At 42.0% G+C, this 25,755-nt stretch overlaps 2 protein-coding genes across 5 annotated transcripts in view; both read right to left on the minus strand.

The window, feature by feature from the left end:
* The window catches only part of RFX1 (regulatory factor X1), a 58,827-nt gene that overhangs the window by 17,548 nt on the left and 15,524 nt on the right, over positions 1–25,755 (minus strand). For 2 of the 4 annotated variants that reach the window (XM_063294358.1, XM_063294355.1), the window contains 5 exons: positions 18,802–18,911; positions 14,508–14,591; positions 11,336–11,428; positions 6,468–6,563; positions 987–1,082 (listed from right to left, as the gene is read on the minus strand). In XM_063294358.1, the coding sequence (XP_063150428.1) occupies positions 987–1,082; positions 6,468–6,563; positions 11,336–11,428; positions 14,508–14,591; positions 18,802–18,911 (479 nt within the window). The remainder of the gene's footprint in view (positions 1–986; positions 1,083–6,467; positions 6,564–11,335; positions 11,429–14,507; positions 14,592–18,801; positions 18,912–25,755) is intronic. The other 2 variants (XM_063294356.1, XM_063294357.1) reach the window with 2 other exon arrangements.
* KHSRP (KH-type splicing regulatory protein) overlaps positions 389–25,755 on the minus strand; it is a 292,174-nt gene continuing 266,807 nt past the window's right edge. The window contains exon 17 of the mRNA XM_063294362.1: positions 389–441. Within this exon, the coding sequence (XP_063150432.1) occupies positions 404–441 (38 nt within the window). The 3' untranslated portion in view covers positions 389–403. The remainder of the gene's footprint in view (positions 442–25,755) is intronic.

Raw genomic sequence — 25,755 nt, forward strand, 5'->3', positions numbered from 1 at the left:
AAAATGGCTGTTTGACCACCACCAATGATTAAGATGAGAGTGCTTTTGAGGCGCAGAGGAAGGGAAGGATGCTGGTTTGCTCTGTTTTCTGTTACTTAAGAAGTGATGTGCACAGGGCTTGCTATTCTTGGATCTCGGTTACTGCCCTTTGCTGGACCTACTTTAAGCGCTGTCGCTGCTGTTCCAAACACTAGCACCTGAGGGACTCTCTGAATCTTGACTCTCTGGTCAGAGCTGGAGTGATGAGAGGAGAGGAATGGCAGCTGCTCTATCACCACCTTCTGTTGTGGCAAGAGGAGTGGCTGAGGAAGCATGCGGACCAGCTCCACCCACTGCTCCGAGGCAGAGTCTAGTGAGTGCATGTAGTGGAGCCTGTGCTCCGGGCCAGGTAAACAGCAGCTGGTCAGCTGGGGTGCACTGCTGCTGCTGCTGCTGCTGCTGCTGCATTCTAGGGAGAGGCTTTGCTGTACTCCTTGTTGCTCCTGCTGCTGCGACTGCTGACTGCTCTTAGAAGGACCACTGTCTGCATTCTAGACAATAAACAGAAAGACTAAAGCAATCAGAGCTAGAGGAAAAAAACAAGAATGTAAAGGTTGAGACTGAGGACAGAAGGTCCCAGTACTCTGGCTATCCTATATTCTATAAAGCAAGAGGGACCTTACAGATCAAGAAACTGGCACAGCTCAGGGCCTTTCCCCACTTCACTGTTCGGGCAACTAGAGTTGTCACTGGCAGGAACCTCTGGATGGCTACAAATCACATCCACAAGAGAAAGGATGGAGGACAGGGCAGACTGATCCTGGATCAGGAAGATTACGATCACTTGAATGAAATAAAGATAAGAGTATTGCTGCAGAAGGATTAAAGACAGGGCTTTAACTCCTCTGGCATTAGCTAGCTAGCTCAGAGGGCAGCAAGCCTCTGTGGCTGCAGGTTACAAGAAGTGGAAATGTAGGCCAACCCAAGAGCAAAAGACAAACACTTACCTCTTGAGTAACATGAACCTGCTGCAGCCCTTGCACTGCCAGTTGTTGCACTGTACCTGCTTTGGGAGTTGCGGGAGTTGTTTGCACAACAGATCTCTGTGGAGTGAAATACACCAGAGTCCATTACTGTTCTTTGGGAGACAGTTTGGTGTGGTGGTTAAGGCACCAGGCTAGAAACCAGGAGACCGGGAGTTCTAGTCCTGCCTTAGGCACAAAACCAGCTGGGTGACCTTGGGCCAGTCACTCCCTCTCAGCCCTAGGGAGGAGGCGAGGGCAAACCACTTCAAAAAAAACTTTCCAAGAAAACTGCAGGGACTCGTCCAGGCAGTCACCAGGAGTCAAAAACTGACTTGAAGGCATGCTCACAGACACACAAAAAATGGTGAGCGGCTACTAAGACCTAGAATGATTTATTGGATTTTCCATGAATGTCCTTTTTCTATAATACAGATAGGGTATTCTACAGCAGTATGTCTCCCTCTCACTTGCTCTGCAAGCAGAATTAGAAGATTCTGATGTGCTTCCTTTGGGAGAAACTAGTTCCGCCCCCAGTAGTGGAGTAACAATCCAGAAAGCTCAAAGGAAGAGTATTTGAAAAAGGTAAGAATAAAGGATATATCTGAGAAACCACATACAAAAAAATTGCTGAAATTTATTGGGGCCCTGGTAATTTGTTTGCCTGTGTTTCTGTGCGTGTGAATGTCTGGGTGAGCTGGATACCCTGTTTCCAGTGTAGAAAAAAGGACCTTCACTAAAACTTCAATGTACCATTTTTCTACAGTAAAGCCAGGTCATTCCACAGTGGGATAAACATCTTGAGTTTACATTTGGAAGGCCCCTAATTCTTGCTAGGAATAGCTTTCTGCAGCACCTCCTGCTGAGGAGAAGAGTAAGAGTTAAACTTAGTGTTTTATAGAGAAGGACACAGAAGACCATGTGGTAGATGTCTGTTGAAAGTGAACAAAATGCTTACATTTCTAGTGGAATGGATTGTTCTTCCTTGTGGGGCAGGCTTATTCTGAATCTCTTATGCTTATTTGATGCAAACTTGATTCACCAGGAGATCACAGTTGGTGCAGCCAAGGGGAAATGTTGCGAGGCCATTAGAAAACTGTGAGAGACTCTGAACTTCAGATCTTGATAACTCCATTTGATGTCTAGTTTATGCCAGTGTTTCTCTAGCTGGGTTTTGGGGCTGGGGCAGAAGGAAGTCCCAATGTAAGACCAAACTGACATTGAGAACGAAGGTTGGGCCTAGGCACTGAGCAATGGATGATACAAAATTCTTTCTTGGCCAACAGTGCACCTATTTCTACGGCTATTTTGAATGCCTTTCCCATGTTAGGTGTTTAATGGCTACTTTGTGCATGGGCTTGAATAGGGTTCTATTAGGGCTTGAAAAACTAGCTGGATGTTCCATGATAGATACTGATAGATTATGGATGGTATTAGCAATGAGTCAGAATCTCTTGATGTGAAGAGGGACAGAGTTTCATTGATCCCTGGTGTCAGGACAGAGGAGTGCGCTGACACCGGACTGTGGAGACAGCTTGGTTATAGTCCATCTTTGAAATCTTTTGGTAGGAAGACCAGGACTTATGGGGTAGAGGCTGATGTTGATGAGATTCCGTTCCTTGGGCCACCTGCAGAAAGCCTGGCATGTAAGCACATATATGAGAGTGGTGCGACCTCCTTGGGATTAATGATTTTGTTGTTATATCCTAGGCTGGCAAGTTGACCCAGCACAGTCTCCAGGTGTACAGTTGTTAGCAGCTGGGATCTGGGAAATTAAATCCTCTATACGTCAGCAGGTTGGGTGAGACCAGCAGGATCCATGATTGGGATGCTGAAAGGTTGACTAGGTTTGAATACCAAGATGATCTAGGCAATTGGGAGTTTCACATCAGTTTCAGGAGTCTGGACATTAGCAGAAATGGGTGGAAGACATATAGTAGGTCTTTGGACCAGGGGGTGATGAGGACATTTGTTGCCCCTCCTCCCTGGTTTGGAAAGTGTGAGATAAACTACTCCATCTTATGAATCACTGGATTTGCTAGGAGGTCCACTGCTGGCCTCGCAAAGATTGAAACAATTTGTCAAAAATCCCTTGGTACCGAGACTAATTTGGTAAATTTCAAGTCTTAATGGCTGAGCTAGTCTGCTGTTGTGTTGTGGATTCCCTGGATGTATTTTGTCATGACAGATGATGTATTTTTCCTTGACCCAGCATAAGAGTTTGGCTGCCTGCTTCCATAGATGCCTTTATATACTAACTCCCTCTCTCCCATCAGTGTGACTTTAGTGTCATAATGTCTGTTAAGAAAGAGGAAGACATGCTGGCTTTTTAAGAAAGCCTGGAGCATGCTCAGAACTAGGTGTGTTGTGCATAGCCCCAGGAAATTTATGCTGCTTTGGGTTTCCTCTTCCATTCCTTAGGCTACTAGGCTGCAGTCTGTAGTGAACTGGATTGACATCTGTAGTGAACTAGACTTGGTGAGGGGGCATATGTCCTTGCCTTTGAACAGGGCTTCTGAGAGCCACTACTTGTGGGAATTCCTCACCCTCACTAGGATCACCTCTGGGTTCTTTGGGCTATTGGGGATGAGCATCCACTGAAGGGATGCCATACATCTGAAGAATGGGGCTAACATCCAACATGAAGGGGGGTGATTGGCTAGCTTGTTCATGCCCTGCTAAGCTCCTTATTTTCAGGGGGATGAGCTAAGATTGAGGCTTTAGAGAAGATGGATGTGGCAAGGGAGGTCCTTATGGCTAAGGCTGTAGCCTTGTGCAATCTGCACTACAGACTCTATTCTTCTATTCTCTAAGTGTTTTGGAGTGTTTTCTATTTCTTTTGTTCTGGCTCCTGAGACAAGAGCTGCCATGGGAATATCAAGTAAGAAGAGGAGGTTTAGGGCTGCCTGTGGGAAGAAGTAGAGCTTAGAAACCAGTGACTCCCCCTCTCTTCCCACTGTGCCTCAAGGATTTTGTTAAAAGTCTCAAGAAAAGGGAGACATGAGGAAGGGATGCTTGCTACTTGAATAGATCCAGTGGGTGATCCCTGGGAGCAGAGAGTTTTGGTTACCTCAGTCCTAAGAACTTTCAGACTTTCTTGAATAGTTCTGGAAATTCTGACTTCTGGAAAAGCCTGGTTGATTTGGGGCCTGAATGTTGGTACTCTGCCTGATCTAGGGACAACTCCAACCCCTATCTGACTGGTCCTGGGGAGTGGTATCTGAGTCATATGTCCCGTGGGTGGGAAACGTGGTAACTCTCTCTTGCTTGGTAGCGTATCTGTTCGCCCTGTGGAGTTAGCCTGTGCTTTACCCCTTGCAGTGGGGGTGTGGGGAAGGGGCATGAAGAAAAAAAGGAGCATGGGAGATGGACAACAGTGCTGCTACCTCCCCCCACTCCTTTTTCCCATTTGTGGACCAACCCCAATATGGGGTTCTCATATTACCCCTGAGAGGAGAAAGGTCAGAGGTGGCAAGACCACAGCCTATCTAGTGACCACCCGGTCATTATCAGGAGTCTCCAGTGTGCAAAATGTATGAAGCCTTCATGGATAAGGTATTATTTGGCAGTTGAGCCATTAAAGCACCATTGTTCCTTCTGTGAAGAACAGATGGGAACTGGGCAACCCGTATCATTTGTTTCTATCCCCTCCCATGCCCAGGTCATCTGATCCTCCTGGGAAGAGCTGACAAGCCCTTGATATGGCGAGTAACATGCAGCTGTGGTTGGCAGTTCAGTGGCTGGGGTGCACTGATTATGTTCTCCTGTGTGGAGATGGCAGGAAAGGAGGGTGTGTGTTGTCACAGTGCTAAGAAACCAGTCGTCTTGCTCAGCTCCAGCCAACAAAGCAGTTCTATCCATAACCACAGACAGCAAGTGTCCATGAGTTTAGTGATTATGGGTCTTCTCATTCTAATTTCTAGGTAAATATAGGAAGGAAAAAAGAAAGAAACAAGGAAAGTCTGGCCACTAATGGAGCCCTAGTTGCATAGATGGCTAGTGGAGTTGGCAAACCTGTATTCTCTCCAGAACAAGGTACAGCCAGACCTGGGAATGCAGCTGACTCCTCACACGAGAAGCCCTGTCAGAATCTACTAGCTCTGCCTCCAGAACAAAGGAGAATGAGATATCCCATTGTAGAATGCCTTGGCTCAACTGTAGGAAAATATTTTAATTTTCCAAGAGCAGAGAAGTTTATTTTTTTCATCATGAGAAGATTATACAAGTTCCTTTGGTTGGCTAGTATTCATCAACTAGGCTCTACAGAGGAACTTCTGAAACATTATTAGATGGCTATGTATTACATGTCAAATAACCTAATTGTAAAAAAATACAGGGTTTGATCCCTATGGAAAACTAGATTTACAGAAAATGTAAGTGGCAGATTGTTGGCAAAAACAAAATTCCTAAATCTGAGATGCCATTTCTTTTTGGCCTGGATTAACTACACAAAGCAGTGTAAGGAAAGTTGTAATCCTCTACATCACGGTTTCTCAACCAGGGTTCCATGGAACCCTAGGGTTCTGCAAGAAGTCGCTAGGGGTTCCCTGGGAGATCACAATTTATTTTAAAAATTATTTCAAATTCAAGCAACTTCACATTAAAGAGAAGTTTCATTCTTTATTTTTAGTTTAAGAACACTGTTAATGCATTTATACAGGCCTACACATGAAACAAATATAGTAATTTTGAAACTTGGTGACCTATATCTGAGCCTCAATGTGCAGGGGTTCCCCAAGGCCTGAAAAATATTTCAAGGGTTCCTCCAAGGTCAAAAGGTTGAGAAAGGCTGTATTATGGGAGAAAAGTCTATGGAATTCTGCAGGGCTTTATTTTTGAAGAGACTTATACAAGGACAGATTATAATGAAGGAGAAGAATGTAAAGAAGACCTTTCAAAATTATTATCTTCAGAAAAATGCCTTTAAAAGTGCTGCTTTTGTTTGGGCATACACTATGAATTCAACACAATGCAATTAATTTTATATAACAAAGCTATTCCCCCACCCCTCACATGGACAATATTGGTTCTTAAAACAAGGAGTAATAGGATACTATTGTTCAACAAGCAAAACAACAAAATGTTTCACAAAAACATTTTTATTAGCTGTGAAACACATATAAAACATACAATCTGCCATCGGGAGAAGCGGACATGAAACAGGAGTGGGCCACAGAAGATGCTCGCATGCTTGTTAGGAGGACTTACACAAATCTGGGAGTTGGTAAGATATCACTACCATGAAAGGAAAGGAAACTGTCATTAAATTCTGAGTTATATCCAATGAAGTACCAAATGAATGGTGGGCTGAAGTTTAAAGACTTCCAAGTGTGCTTAGAAATTGTCAGCAGGCAGCAATTTAAGAATCCAGGCTAACACCTTATTGGGCTTGAATTCTTGTCATCCAAAAAACAATTACTGAAACTGGGGAGGACCACAAGTCTGATGCAAGCAAAAATACAGCACCTCTTGTGCAACAGGCACTTGCTGGACTCCGTGGACCTGCAGCTGCTGTACTTGTCCTGGTTTAGCGGCAGAGCTACTGTTCTGGACAGGGGAGCGCTGAAAGGCAAGGAGGAGCACTTTACCCTCTCTGGGTATGGACAGAGGAGAAAGGCACAACTGCACGATGGATTATATTATATTTTTACAATTCATGCTCATTTGGTCTTAATTAGAAATCAGAAAAGTTCTTCCAAGTTGGAAATACTCCTTTTCTGGGAACAATTTTTACACTATCCAAATTAAAAATAAATAAATAAAAAGTTGTGTTTTTTAAAAAAAAGTTTAAAAAAAGCAGGTATGGGGAGAACTGAGTAGCAACCTTCCATTTTTCAAGTACTTTTTCTGTAAGTCTGGAGGGGTGGGTTTTGACATCAAAGATCAAACATTCTTGACATCCCCAGATATGGTCTCAACTTCTAATACTGCCCCTGTGGTTTGCTTCAGATCAAAACAGAATAGTCTCAAACTGGACATTTAAAAAAAGACAACACACAAAAACCAGTTGATAAACTGACTTTCAGTTTTAAACTACGAATGTATTAGGACAAATGGAATACAAGGCTGCTAAATTAGATGTCATTAACAAGTCTAACATAGTATTTTTCATGATTCTGTCAAGATAATTAGTGGTTAACTCACCAACCAAGAATCTAAGCAGCACTTTCAAAATAATCAAACATATTGTGATAAGCCCTGACCCTATTAACCTTCTGGAAATCTCTTAAAACATGATTTTTCCAGCAGCCTTGGGGACCCCATGGAAACAGGGAGCCCACAAGATGGTTCTATTGTGTACAGGATGTTGGTCCATTCTCCTGTGGTCTTATTTATATCTATGTTTAATTGTGTTTAACGGCTGTTTATACTTGTTTTTAACTCTTTGTTTTATTTATATTTAATTGTGTTTAATGGCTCTTTATACTTTTTAACTCTTTGTTTTACTGTATGTTGCCCAGAGTCATGTTTGTGAGATGGGTGGCTATATAGATTTGATAAATAAATAATTAAATAAACTAACTCTGATGGCTCAAAAATATTATGTATATGAAGTGAGGAGGAAAGTTGTATTGTCTAAGTTCAATCGCCCACCCTAAGAACCCAAAAGAACATCTTCATTAAGAGCATCACAGCCACTTCCTCCAAAGCAACAATAACCTTATTTATCTCCTCTTGGATTGTGCTATATGCAATAAGCCAAGAAGGAGATTGAAGGATGAAGCTGAACTAATCGAATGATAGGCTGAACCTCTTCAAGAACTTTTTGATGTAAGGCTACAATAACTGAAATCCATGTCATAACAAAAGACAGACATTACTCCTGACACAGACTGATCTGCAAACTAATGGACTCTTAATGCTGAAACAGATACAAGCAAATTTATCCTCAACAATCATGTCACAGCAGCTTTCAAAGATTCTGATGTCACTGTGTGCAACTGGCCCCAAGAAAATCTGTAACTCATGAATATAACAGTGATATAGAACTACAGTTCCTTCAACACTATCCCTGCCACAAAGTGGGCTCAATAATATGCTCTTACCTGTGTTTGTTTGGATTTGCCCTGAGATTTACATCTCGAGTTCTAATAATCTTCCCTCCTGTTTCATTGTCCTAGCTCACTGGTAAGTCAAACTGAGCTCTGCAAAGTGAAAGCTTAGGAATGATCATTTCCATAACTCGAATCATCTCTGTATCTCGGAAACTGACTCGTGTTTTGAAATGAACTTCAAGTATACAGAAAAAGCCTTGATTGAGGGCAATTTGGAATCCAGCAGCAGATCTCTTTCCACTAATAACCTTGCAAAAAGTGGCACCATGAGCCAAAATCTCAACAAAATACAGCCTCAAGTCCAGTTTGATTAATATAAATAAGCAAGAAAAAAACCCCAATAAATAGATCACTCAAGTAAGCAGCATACAGATAATTCCAAATAAATACATTCTATTGATCCAAGCAATTCTTTTAGCTTATGGCTTAATTTGTAAGACTCAGAATGTAGAATTGATTTTTGTTGAAAAAGGAGAAAGAATAATTCAAAAACTCTGCTCAAACCAGAACAAATTGTGTTATATATCTCAATGAGTTCAGCACAATTAATTTTGCATATATGTTTTTAGAGATTGACCACCTGCCAATGAAAGCTGGACAAATCTGGATACTATCAATATTAGGGGGCTGACTTCAGATTACGGGGTTGTACTGAATTCATCTTGATGCATTATACTTTGCAAAAATGATCCTTTCATTTGGTTTTTTAAATCTTGCCTTTTTTTGTTGCTGTTGTTCTTCACTTTTACAATGTTCATGCTTATAGTGAATTGATCTTTAAAATATGCTGGGGTTCCTCTGGAACTCTCACCAATTGTTTTTATTAGTGAAAAATGGCAGCACTAAATTATCATAAATTACATTAACATGCAAGATCAGCATAGCCAATAATCACCAACACAGATCTTTGTGATTAACATAAAATATTGACCCACACCAAGATGGTTCCTTTAGGCAATATTAGAAGCAATAATCATCTACCAAAGAGAAATCATCTACCAAAATACTGATGTCTTTTCCCCTCCCTCCCCACTAAAATTATTTAAGAAACAGAAGGCTGAAATAGCTCTATACAGCCTAAACTATAAAGGTCAGTCACAGATAATCTCTTTTCAGTCATGCATGTAGGTAACTGCAGCAGATTGGTACTTACATACAAGTAGTCCTCAACTTACGACAGCAATTGGGACTGGAACTACTATCACTAAGTGATGCAGTTGTAAAGCATGACCACCTTTCTTAGCGACGGCAATCCCTGCAGTCCCAGCAACTTCTGACCTTCCCTGCAGGCTTCCCCATTGGCTTTCTGGGGTAGCTGGCAGGGCAGGTTGCAAATGGCAACCATGCGATTGCGAGGTGCTGCAACCAGTCATAAGTGTGAACCGGTTGCCAAGCCCCCAGATTGCAATCACGTGACCGCAGGGGTGCTGGGACAGCCAGAGCTCCGAGAACTGGTCATAACCACCATTCATTCAGCGCCATTGTAACTTCAAACAGTCACTAAACAAATGGGTGTAGGTTGAGGACTACCAGTATGTATGATCACTGAGGCTCTGATCAATTTCCAGGCTAGATTATTGACAGACTGGAATCCTTATCATTACAATTCTTCTTCTGCTTCTAAAACGTGTTGATTCATGCTCTGTACCAACGAATTACTTCAATGCATAGAAACCCTAATGGGCAAATGTTGATTCTACAAGAACTATGTTAGCACAGCGTAGCATAGTTTTGGTCCACACCACATATCATTCCCTGGAGATGGAACAGATTCAGAAATTACCAGAAAACTCTCAGGAAAGGAACTATCACATTGTTTTGGTAATACAAAGCTCTCTCTCTTAAACTATCCTCCCTGCATAAAATGGATGAAAGTGACCTTACACAGCCTGTTGAAAGCATTGTAACAACATAACATATATGCGATAGACTGAGAGCTCTAAAGCATTATACTAATTGCTAGGATTTATTATTAAGAATTAACATTCCTGAAATCTTGGTGTAAATAAGATAACAGCAAAGATCAAGTGCAACAATGTTCATTTCAAGAGGGTTTATGCAGAAAATCTTTCAATAAATATGACACTTCAGGAGAGATTTATCTGTCTCCTAATCTTGCCCATAATGAAAACTGAAATCTAAATCCCAGACTTACACTATCTTGGTGAATTTCCTTTCATAAGGAGTACAATAAAATGGGTTTCAGATAGGAAATGCCAGATTATTAACCACCTACAAAACTATGGAAGGGGTTGAGAAAGAAACCGAGGAACAACATTCACCAGAATTCTCTTTCCCTAATGTTACAGAAGTTAAAAACCGCAAACAAAACAAAACACCCTTCCATAGTGTCAGCAGGGGCACTTCATCCAGCAGGATTCATATGGAGCTATCCAAGGTTCTGTTTCCTGTTGCCTGCTTAATAGCGCTTCAGTCTTGAATTTGTTTCCTGTGTTTTTCATTGTAGCTGTGAAGCACTTTGAATTCAGTTCCAAAATGGTGCTTCAGGTGTTTCTGAGCATATGGATAAAAATGCAGTATCAACTTCAACTTTCTAAAGCAGCCATGTTTTTTTTGGGATCTTTATCCCCTTTGATTACGTACAGCTGCTTTAAAGTGTTTTGAATAGGTGCTACATTAACTTTCCCATTAATTCTGAAGTGCTTGTTTCGAATCACATGCAAGTGATACCTTCTACTCAATTCACTTGGCAGTCTTTCTGCCTGGATCTGTCCTATTCTGCCTGATCTCTGCTAATTTCAGAATGGAGCAGACAAAAAATATTAAGAAGAATGAGTTCTTTATATAGTCTTTTAAAACAATTAATGCAATTAAATCCTGCAGCCACCATTTTACTGTCAATCCTCTCAATTGTAGATACAAAAGGACTTATTTTTCATATTAAAAAGACTGTAATCAAGCTGTTCATTATTATGTTTGATTATATTTCCTTAGAGGCTATTTGATTTTTAAGTGGCTAGCCATGTGTTGACTTTTTTCATAGTCAACAGTACTGCTGGGGTAATAAAAATATACATTTATTTTTCACCTAATTAGAAAGTAAGACAGAAACTTCATCAGGACTGACTCACTAGGTAAAGGAACTAAAAGCAGGCAGAGAAAAGAAAGCAACAAAGCCTGAACTGGGAGACAGATGAGAAGATGAACAACACCAAAAGGTAGCAAAAGCCAAACTGCAGTTTCTTTGATGTACAGCAAACAGAACATCTACATATACACTTCACAAAACCTGCAAAATCTGAATATTTGATCACTCACCTCAGGTGAAGAATGGACTTGTTGCACACCATGAACAGCCAAAGCTATTGACCCTCCTTTGCTAGTTTGTGATGTATTTTGTACCACAAGCCGCTGAAACAGTTGGCATAAAAAAGGCCTGGTTATTTTCAGAAGAACTATGATAAGTTGAGCCAGTGATTAAGAAGCAAGACTAACCAGTAAGTTACTAAGTACCATTCACTAGGCATTAGCTGCCTGTTCACATTCTGTACATTCAGTAGATAGTGCCAAAAATTGCTTTATCATTAATTTGTCTCAATTTACACTTATACTGCTAATTGCTTCCTGTGTATATACAGACACAGAGATACACAGACATTATATTATACGCATATGCATGCAAATGTTCCTTAAAGACTGGCCCAATTATGTCTGTTTTCATCATTTCCATAGGCCAGTAAACAAGCCCAAGCTTGATAAAAATAATATCCAGGCTGTACCCAAAGCAGCCCCAAAATATTAAACTGGTGAATTACTTACACCAAAATATTTAAGTGGTGAATTGCTTCACCAAAAACAATCTCAACTCAAACATTCGTGAGGATTCCAAGTACTCAAATCTATAAACTGGATTTAATCCTTCCCATAATGCATGTATAAGATCCTGAAATATGATTTTCATTAGTTAAAATGCTGCCCAATGTAATACCTCCAGTTTTTTTATTAGATTTACACCCCACCTTTCTTCCAAGAGCTTAGCACAGTGTATATAGTTACCTCCTCCAATTTTATCCCCACAAGAACAATAATTAGGCTGACCGTGTTTCCTTGAGACAAAAACGGGACATTGGGATGGCAAAACATGACGGGGTTAAAAAGGGGACATTGGGATGGCAAAACAGGGCAGTGCTGGGTGATAGGCTGGATCGGCAGGTAGGAACTTCTCCGGTTCACTTGGGCTGGGAATCTTCAGATTCCTTTGTTTGTGAGAGGCAAGGCTGGGCTGGAGAGTCTAGTGAACAGTTGTCCCCGACAAGCCATTCCTCCTCTGGCTGTGCTTTTACATTCTTTTCTTCCCACCGTTTAAAGGCAGGAGCCAATTGGCTCACCCTTTGATCACCACCTATCAGCTGATCCTGTTTTTTTCTTTTTAGGTTTCCCACCAGGTTGAGCTCTGCGGCTTTTTTCCTGCCGTTTCTGCTAAGCTCCCCCTCCTTCCACTTAATGTCAGACTGCATTCTGACAGGTGCATGGGAACTTTCAAATTTTTAAGTAAGGTTTTTAAGAAAACGGGACAAAATGGACATTTATATTAAAACGACAGGATGGTCTGGAAATATTAAAAAAACGGGATATATGGTCAGCCTAACAATAATAAACAGTACATTGAGATGAAAAGTAATTAATGGCCCAAAGTTACTCAGTGAGCTTCCATGGACTACAGCTATCCATGGTTTTATTCTGTCTCCTCCTCCTTAATATTTATATGTAACCACTGGACAAGGTGAACTGAAACAACGAAATGAGGCACCACCAGTATTGAACTCAGCGGTGCTGCTCTTGTTATATAACTCAAAGGAAACAGTTGACAGTCTTGAACTACATTTAAGGCTGATACAGGTAGTCCTCGCTTACCAACTGCAATACGGACTGGCAACTCTGTCACTAAGCGGCACAGTTGTTGTTTTTTAATATAATTTTTATTAAAGATTTTCACACAGATAAAAGATAAATGTGAAATAATATAAGGTAAGATTAAAAAAAGAAAAAAAAGAATAAAGTGAATTCTTCCATGGCTCCTGGCGCTCTACTCATGAGTCACCCACAGGGTCCCTTTGGGTCCTGCAGGTGTCCTCACAAGAAGCTTCCTTCCAGAGCACAAGTGGCGATCTCCTGGTCAATCCTTGTCCAGAAAAGCTCCACTGGCCCAGGCTTGCCACCTGGTCAGTGGTCTCTGCCTTGGCATCATTTCTGCTGTTCAAAGACACGCCAGTCCACCATTTTCTTCACCCAAAAGTCCCACTAAGTGGCGTGGCCGTTAAGCACATCACATGACCCATTGACTTTGCTTGTCAGAAGCTGTCTGTGAAGGTCGCAAATGGTGATCACATGACCCTGGGGCATTGTGACCATCGTATATGTGAACTGGCTGCCAAGTGCCTGAATCGCAAACATGTAACCGCAGGGACTTTGTAATGGCTGCAACTTCGAGCAGTTGTAAGTCTTGTTTTTCAGCACAGTCATAACTTTGAATGGTCGCTGAACGAGTGGTTGGTAAGTGAGGACTACCTGTATTGCACTTAATGAAGTGAGCAAGTTGAAATTAAACCAGGCAAGTTTGGAGGTGCTGTTGGTTGACAGGAAATTGGCCCTAAGACTACATTTCAGTCTGTTCTGAATATGGTTGTGTTCTCCCTGAAAGAAGAATTTCACAGTCTGAGAGTGCTACTTGATCCTCAGCTGCATCTGGATCTCAAGGCAGTGACAATAGCAAGGGGAACGTTTATAAAATTATGTCTAATTATCATCTATCACTTTCCTGAGCCAAATAGCTTCTATGCCTTTTGTGTTTTACATCAGGCCACACTTGAAAGAGTGTCCACAAACTTCAGTTCTCAGCACCTTTGTCAGTTAGGTTGATGCAAAAGACATGAACTGTATTACCCTAATGTTGAAAGACCTGAACTGGTTGACGTTTTGGACATGATTCAAGATACTGGTTTTAATCTTTGAAGTCTCTACTTTTTTCATCTTTACAAAGTAAGTTAAGACTTACCTCTCCAGCCTTTTGAACTATTTAAAAATATCAATAATAATGTATCTTAATCAAATTGTAATTCTTTGCTTAACCTTTGTTAATCTTTTTCAACATTATATGCCATGTCTTTCTTTCATATGGAAAGATGAGGTATTAATCTAATTAATTAATTAATTAATATGCATTTTGTGGAGACTGTGAAAAATGTCTTACTACTCAGTGGTCTTCACAAAACAATTCATGATATTCCTCGGGATAAACGTGCTAGCTTGAGGCAGTAGCACAATGCAGCTACATCTCATAACAGAAACAGATCTATAAATACAGCACATTTTTATGGCAACATATGAAACACTCACATATTGTCCAGCAGGCAGGTTGCTGGATAAAGGAGAGTGCTTCAAAACAGCTCCAATTGTTTGTAGCAGCATCAGTAACAGAAGTGAGACTCACCTGTTGGGGAACTTGCACACTTGTAAGCTGCAGAGGAGATACTGTTCCAGGTTTTGTTTGTACACTGGCTTGAACCAATAACCTCTGCAAACAAGAGCCCAGGATCCAAAAAAAAAAAAAAAAAGACAGTACCCAGCAATGGCAGAAAAACTTTTAGCCTTAGTTACTTTTAGCACTTAGTCCTAGTCAGAGATTTGGAAGTTCATTATATAGTAAAGCCAGTAAGATATTGGTATCTGTATTTCAGGAAACCAAGACAAGCTGAGTGAAAACCCATTGTTGCAAAAGAGTTTCAGAAAAAGAATCCCACTTTCAATTTCAGATCTTCTGGTTCCCTTGTCTCTTCCATTATAATTAAGAACAAAACTCAAAATACTTAAGCAGAGGGCTGGAGTGCAGATGGAGGAACTCATAATGAATTGGATTATACAGCTTTTAACAGGCAGAATCTCTTTCAGGCCCATTTGAAATTCTACCCTGTAGCAGTGCATGTAGATTCTTTTCAGTTTGTAGAACTTGAAGATATGGAATGAGTGTGCAGAGAGCTAAGGGCCACCATGCTCAGTCCTTTCCCCTCCTGGTAGATTTACAGTCAGACTGGAACTGGTTCCATGGTTAAGAGAGGTGATTAATGCTTCTTTAAGCATGGTGTATGACCATACATTCTTAAATGAAACTGTTGTAAGACCTTTGCTGAAAAAAGGCCTTCCTTGATCCAGAGATCTCATTAATTAGAGGCTAGTCTCTATTATTTCATTCTTAGGCAAGATATTTGAGAAACCAGTAGCCTTGCAACTCCAGATACATATGAACTAATTTTCTGGAACCATTTTAACTGGAAATTTGTCCAGATATGGTACTGGACTGCTTTGGTCATCTTGGCTTAAGATCTATGGCAGAGGTTTGATGGGCGAGTTCTCCTAGATTTCTCAGAGGCTTTCGGTAGTACTGATTTGGTATCCTTCTGGACTGTCTGCTTGGTTTGGGCCTCAGACACACTGTTTTGCAGTGGTTCTGGTTCTGCCAGTCAAGATGTGTCCAGAGGATAGAGCTAGGGACTACTGCTCAATACTCTTACCTTTGACCTACAGTTGTAATCAAAATTATTCAACCCCCACTGCAAATCAGGTTGATTGTCAAAATGTACAGACTTTCAGCTGTTTGCAATGAACAAATCAAACAAAAGCAATTGAAATAGCTCAGCACAACAAATGCTTCAAGTGGTATCCCCAAAGTCAACTGAAAATGCAACTTATAATGACTTCTCCAGTCTCAAAATTATTCAACCCCTTCATGGCAAGCATCTTCAGTACTTAGTAGAGCACCCTTTGCTGTTATGACCTGCTGCAAACGAGATGCATAGCCAGACACCAGCTTCTGGCAGTGTTCCTGAGGAATCTTAGCCCATTCCTCATGAGTAATGGCCTCCAGTTCAGTAATATTCTTGGGTTTGCGTGCTGCAACCGCCTTCTTCAAATCCCACCAGAGATTTTCTATGGGGTTCAAGTCAAATGATTGTGATGGCCACTGTAGAATCTTCCAGGACTTCTTCTGCACCCAAGCCTTAGTGAAATTTGAGGTATGCTTGGGATCATTGTCCTTTTGGAAGTTCCAATGACGCCCAAGCTTCAGCTTCCTTACAGATGGCATGACATTTTCTCCTAGGATTTCCTGATACTTCAGTGAATCCAACTTGCCATCCACACACTGCAGGTTTCCAGTGCCAGAGGATGCAAAGCAGCCCCAGAGCATCACCGAGCTACCACCATGCTTAACTGTAGGCAGAGTGTTCTTTTCAGCGTATGCTTCGTTCTTCTTCCTCCAGACATACTGCTGTTCCAGTTTTGTTTCACTGCTCCACAGAACAGAATCCCAAAACTTCTGTGGCTTATTTATATGATTTTGAACATATTGGAGCCGACTTTCCTTGTGCTTTTGGGTCAGTAGTGGTGTACGTCTTGGAGTTCTGGCATGGAAACCTTGTGTGTTTAGTATGCGCCTTACTGTGCTCACTGAAACCTCAGTGCCTGTTGCCACCAAGTCTTGCTGCAGGTCTTTTGCAGTCACTCGAGGGTTTCTCTCAACCTGCCTTCTCAGAAATCTGGTTGCAGCCATTGACAGCTTCCTTTTTCTGCCCCGTCCAGGTAATGTAACCACTGTTCCCTTAACTTTGAACTTGCGAACTATGCTTCCAACAGTGTCTCTAGGAACATTCAGTGCCTTCGTTATCTTTTTGTATCCTGTTCCTTGTTTGTGAACGGTGATGATCTCTTCTCTTACCTTTCTGGACCATTCTTTTGACTTAGCCATACTGTATTTCTAGCATACAGTCAAATGTGACACTCAACAAACCCCTAGCCAGATCAGGTATTTCATGTGTTCCAGCTCAAGCACACTTGGTGCAACTACTGAAGCTCTTGATTAGTTGCATCAGGTGTGCTTGAGACAACACCTGTTTTGCATACTGTATGTGTGCTGTTGTGATGGATTCTATTCAGGGGGTTGAATAATTTTGAGACTGGAGAAGTCATTATAAGTTGCATTTGCAGTTGACTTTGGGGACACCACTTGAAGCATTCGTTGTGTTGAACTATTTCAATTGCTTTTGTTTGATTTGTTCATTGCAAACAGCTGAAAGTCTGTACATTTTGACAATCAACCTGATTTGCAATGGGGTTTGAATAATTTTGATTACAATTGTATATATAGTATCTATCTTTTCCCCTATGCTATTCACCATATACATGAAACTGCTGGGGAGAATATTTGGAGTTTGTACTGTTCTCAGTATACTAATGACACCTAGTTCTACTTTTTCTTATTTTTCTAATTCCAGGGAATTAATCAGTATCCTTGAATGTTACTTAATTTTGATATTCAAATGGATGAAAGAGAACAATTAAAACTAGAGAAGATAGAAGTGCCTTTTCCACAGCTGCCCCTACCTTGTGGAGCACCCTCCTCCACCCAGCAATCTGGCAACCCCCCACTCTTTTAGCCTTCCGGAAGGCCATCAAGACCTGGCACTTTATCCAAGCACTGAGGTAGAGTGATGGGAGCCTATGGATGGTGGTTGTGGCATCCCAGGAGATGATTGAGGTGCTGGGGGGGGTAGTTTTTGTTTTCATGGCTTATTGGTTTTTATGGTTTGTAGTTTTATTATTGTTGTGAAGCACCCAGAGTTGTGCTCCAAGATGGGCAGCCATACAAATATTTTAAATAAATAGATAACATAGAACTGTTTTTGGTAGGGAAAAAGCTGGACTCTGGAAACAAAGGAAGGCTTGTTCTGGATGGGGTTGTACAGCTCCAGAAGGAGCATGTTCAGAAATTACAGTTAGTGAGCCAAATGTGATCCTCCCTGAACTGGCTGGCCTTAGCAATATTTATCTATGGCTTGGTTATAAACTGTTTTGACAACTGCAATGAGCTATATGCAAGCTATTCTTAAAAAGAATAGGTTTCAGAACCTGCAACTAGTACAAAATATAACAGGTAAATTACTGACAGTGAAGGGATACTTATACTGAAAGACTTGCATTGGCTACTAGTTGCCTTCCAACAAAATCCAATACATTGATATTGACCTTTAAAGCATTAATTCCTTGGTGGAAGGTCTAACTATTTACAGTATAACTCTCCAACAATGAAGCTGCCTGGTTACTTAGATTAGCAGGAGAGACCTTACTGATCTTTTGAAGGTCTTCCTGTCACTAGAAGACTGACAATTTTCCTGAGTGACTCCCAAGCCACGGAGCACACTCCCTAGGGCAGTGTTTCTCGACCGTGGCAACTTTAAGACGTGTGGACTTGAACTCCCAGAATTCCCCAGTCGGGCTGGCTGGGGAGTTCTGGGAGTTGAAGTCCACACGTCTTAAAGTTGCCACGGTCGAGAAACACTGTCCTAGGGGAACACATTTGACTCTCATTCCCTCAGTGTTCAGGAAATGCATCTCTTCCACCAAGCTTTTATTAATTTATATCAGTGTTTAATTCTGATATTAACTGCATTAAAGTTAATGTAGCTTATATTTTATATTTTTATCATTTTAAGCCATCTTGATTATTGAAGAAACAAAAAGCTAGGATAGAAACAAATAAACATTTCCTATTCTTAGCTACTTTGGAAACCACCCTACCCAATATTCCTTTTGTTTTTACTCATTATATCCCATGTTTCTTATACTGTTATGAATGAAACCTAGAAACATGAGTCAGACTTCCTCTGATTGCTTTAGTACATCTAGTTACCTATGTCAACATCAGGAGCAAGACCCTTCGTTGAGCCACATACCTGCTGAGTAGCCTGGACTTGCTGAACCACCTGAGTTGGCACTCCTGACTGTGTGGCTGTGGACCCTGGACTGGACTCTGAAACGGTGTCACTGGGCCTCATGGAGCCTTCTATTGAAAGGCAGAAATATATATATATATATATATTAGGCAAACTTCCTGAAGAAAATCCCAACTTTCCAACTACATCTCAAAAATTTCACAAAAAAAGCAAAATGAAAGGAAGGAGCAGAAAACTGAACCCATTCCCTGAAGCGAAGGAACAGCTAGCAATTTTAGTATTCATTTAGTACTTAGGGGCATGTGAACAACATGAGTCCGATACTGTCCCTACAATCTAGCTCCCTGAAAAGCTAAAGTCAGGATGGCCCTTCTTTTGGAGGAGAAGAAGAGATTAGATTGACATCACTTGAGGAGGCTTTAATTTGGATTGGGCTTGGTGTTCAAAATGGCTTCCTCCAACTCTGTAATTCTATAACTACATATTTATGGACTGCTGCCTATCCAGAGTTTTGGCACTAGAATATTAATAAACATCTGGATCATACCGACAATTAAATACACAGCGCAGCCAGCTTCTAAAATCAGAACAGACAGTATTATTCAAATGTAGCAATTCCGTTTCCTCACAAGAATACTGTAATCTCTACGCATGTTTTCAGACTTCGGTTGCCTTCTGCTTCAAATGCACAGATCTTAGCTTGTTGAGAAAAGTCTGTATGAGTTCTCTCCAACATGCTACTGCTGGAAGCTGTCACATTTTCCCCTCAGTCTATCAGTACTCTTTATTTATCTGTTTGTTTGTTTATAACTGTAATACAGCAGTCCGTATATATTTACTCAGAAATGAAAAGATGACTTCCCCACTCTATTGCTCCTTTATCACACAGTCTTATGTTTAAGAGTCGTACAATATTTGTAGTGATATGGCAAATCCCTCTCCTCTCTTTATTTTAGGAACTCCTTAAAAGTTTTATTTTATATATTTATTTATTGGATTTATTTACTGCCTCAATCTGAAGGACTCTATGCAATGTACAGGATCCAGTTATACAATAAAAACAATAATATAATTAAAAATGATTAATAGAAACTATATAAAACTCCTTGGGCCACTGGTTCCACAAACAATCAATCTTCAAAGGCCCTTCTGAAAAGTCAGGATTTCACAATCCTCTGGAAGGCCACGAGACCTCATGAAGCAGGCTATACCACAGGAGGGAAGATGCCCTCCAACTGCCCCTCAAGATAGGAGGTGGCCTTCAGCAGGCACTCTCTGGCCATCTGGACTGGGTGGGCAGAATCTATCTGGGAAAGGTAGATCTCTCAGACACCTCCTAGACTGAATACACTCTTAGTATGTCACTTGGTGCAACAGTGCTCAAGTAACCCTTTTACAATAGTAACAACCCAAAGCTTGCTTACCCTCACCCCAGTAAAGTTCTGCAATTTTTAAAACTCCTTTGTCTTGCGTGGTTTTTATTTATTTGCTAGATGTTTCCTTTCTATACCCAGCCCTGGAAGCATACTTTTTTTCTGAAATGCAAATAGGAATATACTGTTTCTGGTGCAGCAAGCCTACTCCTCTATATGCAACTGCAATTACATCAGGAAATTGAGCTCCTGGTGTTCAATGTACCCTCAGTGAAGTTATCGTCATAAAAAACCTATTGTTTTCTATTTTCTGAAAATGCTACATTTCATTCCCCTCCTGATTTTGAGATATAATCCAAGGCAGTGGGTACATTTCTTTTCCAAAAGCAAGGTCCAAAGAACTACTGTGATAATCAAGAAGCTTCCTATGCTGAGAGCAGAATCCTCTGCTTTGAACACCTCCTTCTATGCTGTAATTCTATTGGCCACAATGGACTTGCAAGAAAGCAAAGAAAGCAGCTGATGGTAAAGATCTACCTCTGATATAGGCCAGGCGGTACTAAGCAGAAATCCCTTCAGAAGTACTTACGATCAAAAGGCATTGCATAAAGGCAATCATAATACATGATGAGGCTCCTGAAAGGTTTCAGCTCTAACTGCTGTTTTCCTTGAAAATAAAACTGGCAAGGCTTTTATAAACTGGAACCTTGGCCAAGTAATCCCCATTAGTTCCTACTAAAGCTCCAGGCAGGTTGATTTCGAATAAACATTCGCATCAGAGTAGGTACATTCTCCGTTCTTCTCAGGATTGGGTGGCGGATGCCGGCTGTTCACCCGATTGTAATCGCAAAGGAGCAGTTCACATTTCACGGGTATCTCATTTGACATGCTCAACAGGAGGGGAGAAAGGGAAGAGGAAGTCACACTGGACCATCTGCATTGGGCTTCTGGATGTATTTATGTTCTTAGAAAATACAATTTAATATGCAGGATTTCAAAACTGTTCCCTTGAAGTACTCTTGCAATTAGAAGAATGATCAGTACAACATAATCAATATGATTGTGCAAATGGCTGACTTGAAAATTGCTGAACCACACTGCAAACTTCTCAGTGACAGACCAGTTCCTTTCAATTCATTAAAAGAATCAGCATCTTGTAACACACACTTTCCCCCTCTGTGCCATCTAGATATGCTGGGATTTGTAATGGCACAACTAATCATTCAACGTTTCTTGGAGACTCCAGCTGGGGAAGGTTTCCTTATATGTGTTCCCTGAACTGGTTTTAGTTTTGGAAAGTATGAAAATCCTATATATTCTGTTATCTCTAATAGCAGACAACTTTATATTTAGGGCAGGAATTCTCACAATGTCATAATGAGCCTCTCTGATTTGAAAATCTAGATAAAAAATTAGGCTTACTTAAAAATAACCAAAACAAGTCACCTGGAAATAGTAGTTATTCTCTAAGATATGAAAGCAAATAGATGGAATCAGGGTCAGAAAAGAGGGGCCACAGAAGTGCCTGCTAAAAATACGTTAAAATAGCATTGCTTGAAGCAGACTTCAAGTTATAGGGACAGAACTTTATAAGGCTTTACATTCTGCAAGGTATGTCAATGGACAGACATGACCATTTTTTACTAGGTCCACTTCCTAGAACCTTAATATTGCTTATTAGCATTATATCAATGATTTAAGCTATCTTTGAGATGCCAAGAAAACACAAGCCACCTTTATCTCCTGTAGTAGTTGCAAACTAAGTTTCACATCTTAGGTGGAAATAGTCTTTTCTGATCTGCAGACTACAACTAAGGAAGTCAGTTGTTTGTGTCTTTTGCCTGAAATACTTGTGCAAAAGGAGTGTAAGTATATATTTTATTTAAGGTATAAGAGCATAACCCAAGTTTTAGTTGTTAATCAGTAAATAGTTTTAATAAAGGTGATGTGTTTTGGTCTGTATGGGAATACTTGGGATCCCATAAATGTGTATCTGGATGGGGAAGAACAGACTTTGGCCCATCTTGACAAGACTGAGTGGCTGTGGCTGTTTGGCCCCCAGGGTGGGGGACATTTCCATCTTTGGTCTTGGATGGGGTTGCATTTTCCCATTTGAGACTTATGCACAACTTGGGGGTCCTCCTGGACTCACAGCTACTGCTCATAGAGCAGGTGGCAACTGTGGCTAGGAGGGCCTTTGCACTGGTACATCTCGTGTGCCAGTTACATCCTTTCCTCCATCAGGAGGCCCTGCATGCGGTCACTCATGCCCAGGTCATCTCACAATTGGACTATTGCAATGTGTTCGACATGGGGCTGCCCTTGAAGACAATCCAGAAGCTACAGCTTGTTCAAAATACAGTGGTACAAGCAGTAATAGGTATTTCTTGTTGTGCCTGTGTGTCACCACTGCTACGCAAACTGCATTGGCTGCCAGCTGGCTTCTGGGTGCAATCCAATAACAACAACAACAACAACAACAAATGATCCATCAGATTCTTCTGGCTAATGAAGGCTGATTGGGAGGTGTCAGCCTCCTTGATGGAAGGGGTGGTTCCACCTCCCTTGAAAGCGATGATGGTGTATGCCCTCCTCAAGAAGTCATTGCTGGACCCAACAGTTTGGGATAACTCTCCACCCTTTCCAGGTGCCTGGGGGCTGTGGGGGCCTGGATGGGGAACAACAGGCTTCAATTGAACCCTGGTAAGACAGAGTGGCTGTGGATTGATGGCCCCTCAGGTTCCAGGAAGTTGTCTTCTTTGGTTCTGGATGGGATGGCACTTCCCCATTCGGAGCCAATGCGGAACCTGGGGGTCCTCCTGGACTTGCGACTCCTGCTCGAAGAGCAGGCGGCAGTTGTGACCAGGAGGGCCTTTGCACATCTCCGGGTGGTGTGCCAGCTACGCCTGTTCCTGGATTGAGATGCCCTCCAAACAGTCACTCATGCCCTTGTCATCTCCCATATAGACTACTGCAATGCGCTCTACATGTGGCTACCCTTGAAGAGCATTCGGAAGCTTCAGCTGGTCCAGAATACGGCTGCGCGGACAGTTATTGGGGCTGTAAAATCAGCCCAAGTGACACCACTGTTACGCGAGCTGCATTGGGTACCAGTTTGCTTCCGGGTCCAATTCAAGGTGTTGGTTATCACCTTTAAAGCACTACATGGCATGGGACCAGGGTACCTGAGGGACCGTCTCGTCCCCATAACATCGACCCATCCCACCTGGTCAGGCAGGGAGGGCATGCTACAGACCCCATCAGTAAAGGAATTTCATCTAGCGGGGTCCAGGAGGCGAGCCTTCTCTGCAGTGGCACCCACCCTTTGGAACTTCTTGCCCCCGGAGTTGAGACGGGTTTCCTTGCTCTCGGACTTCTGGAAGAAACTGAAGACCTGGTTCTGCTGCCTTGCTTGGGAGGGGGAGAGTGATAGCTGGTGCCATAGCACCTCTTAGTGATTGTGTTCCATCTCCACTTGGATTTTACATTTGTTTTTATGTATATGTCAATGGTAATTTTAGGTGGTTATGTTTTTAGTGTTATTTTATTGTAAACCGCCCAGAGTCCCCCACTGGGGGAGATGGCGGTGATATAAATTTAATAAATAATAATAATAATAATAACAACAACAACTTTTGTCCAGTCGCTGATGTTTCCTCTTGGGGAAGATTGTTGAGAATATAGTTGGGCTGCAGTTTCAGAGGGCCCTGGAGGAAATGAACTATCTGGACTCTTTTCAGTCAGATTTCAGACTAAGACATAGACAGATAGTATTATTTATGCTTGCTGATGATCTCTAGTAGAGCTGGTACAGGGGTGGTCCATTTGTCTTGATTCTCCTTGATCTCTCAGTGGCTTTCAATACCATTGATCATGGTATCCTTCTGCACTATCTATGGGGATTGGGAGTTGGGACATCATGATGCAGCGGTTCTCTTTCTTTCTCTGGGGGTGGTTCCAGTTGGCATCAGCACAGGTGGAGAGATTGAGCCTGAAGCCCCTAATTTGTGAGGTGCTACAGGGTTTGACACTATTACCCCTTTTATTTAACATCTACTTAAGGCCACTGGGTAAGGTTCTGTATCAGTTCAGGGTCACATATTATTTTGATCATCTTGATCCTGGGCTGACCAAGTGATCCTTCAAAGTTTTGTCCCTGTCTGGAGGCTGTGAGAGGCTGGATGAAGAGAAACAGACTCAAGCTCAACCCTAGCAAGGCCAAGTCACAGTAGATATTGGGTCCCTCAATCCTGGAAATTTTCCATCTTTAATCCTGGATGGGGTAGGACTTTTCAATTTTGGACTGATTTATTACCTGGAGCTTTTCCTGAACTTGCAGCTCCTTCTCAAAGAGCATCTTACAGGATTCTGCATATTTGTTGCAGGCTTTTCTCCATAAAAGAAGCCTTATAAATTTAACAAATCAATCAATCAATCAATCAATCAATCAATCAATCTATCTATATTTATGTATTTGCTTATTTGTTTCCTTTTATGCACTCTTCTCTGAAGAGGAACAAAGAAGATACAGCCCTCTAATCAATGTCAACCTAGCACATCACTTCCAGACATCAATGCTTTTATAAGGTAACAGTCATTGAGATTCATACCTTGGCAAGTCAACATCATTTACTAGAAGGCACTTGTGTGAAAGGCAATCATGGCAACATAATCTATGTTTCTCCTATGCCATTCCCCTCTGTGAGGCAGGACCTGTTCGATTGGTCTGCCCCCAGCGACTAATGGACCCAATGGGGTTTCAGAGGGAGCTGGGGGTTATACCCGAGGACTTGCTGCATGGTCCAGCCGGGGCCGGGGCCACCGCCTGGAATAGGGAGGCGGCCGGGGCCTTGGACAGGATCGTGCCTGTGTGGCCTCTCTTATCCCATCGAACCCGATACTCCCCATGGTTCACAGAGGAGCTGAGGGTTCTGAAGAGGATTAAGAGATGCCTAGAGTGTTGCTGGAGAAAGACAAAGACCGAACCCGACCGGACACAAGCTAGAGCTGCGAATAAGGCCTACCTTGTGGCAGTAAGAGCGGCAAAACGTCAGTATTTCTCCACTCCTATTGCATCCGCAGAATGCCGCCCAGCAGCCCTGTTTAGGATCACCCAATCCCTGTTGGGGAAAGGGGGTCTGGAAAATCATCTACAGGGCCGTGCTGAGGAGTTTTCGGAGCATGTGCAGGATAAAATTGCTCGGATTCGTGCTAAGCTGGACTCCAAGCGTGAGACAGAGTCTCAGGAGATGCCTGGGGAACGTACTTACCCAGTTATCTGGGAACAGTTTGATCCTGTTGGACTTGAGGAAGTGGACAAGATCCTCCGGACTGTAAATGCCACCACCTATCAATTAGATCCATGTCCCTCCTGGCTGGTGAAGGCAGCTCGGGAGGTGACATCTGGTTGGGCCCAGTTGATGGTAAATACATCCTTGCAGGAGGGGGTGTTTCCGGCGGCCTTTAAGGAGGCACTGGTGCGCCCCCTCCTCAAGAAACCATCACTGGACCCTACTGTACTGGATAATTTTCATCCAGTCTCCCACCTTCCCTTTATGGGGAAGGTGGTTGAGAAGGTGGT

This window comes from Candoia aspera, chromosome 2 (assembly GCF_035149785.1).
Source record: "Candoia aspera isolate rCanAsp1 chromosome 2, rCanAsp1.hap2, whole genome shotgun sequence".
NCBI lineage: Eukaryota > Metazoa > Chordata > Lepidosauria > Squamata > Boidae > Candoia > Candoia aspera.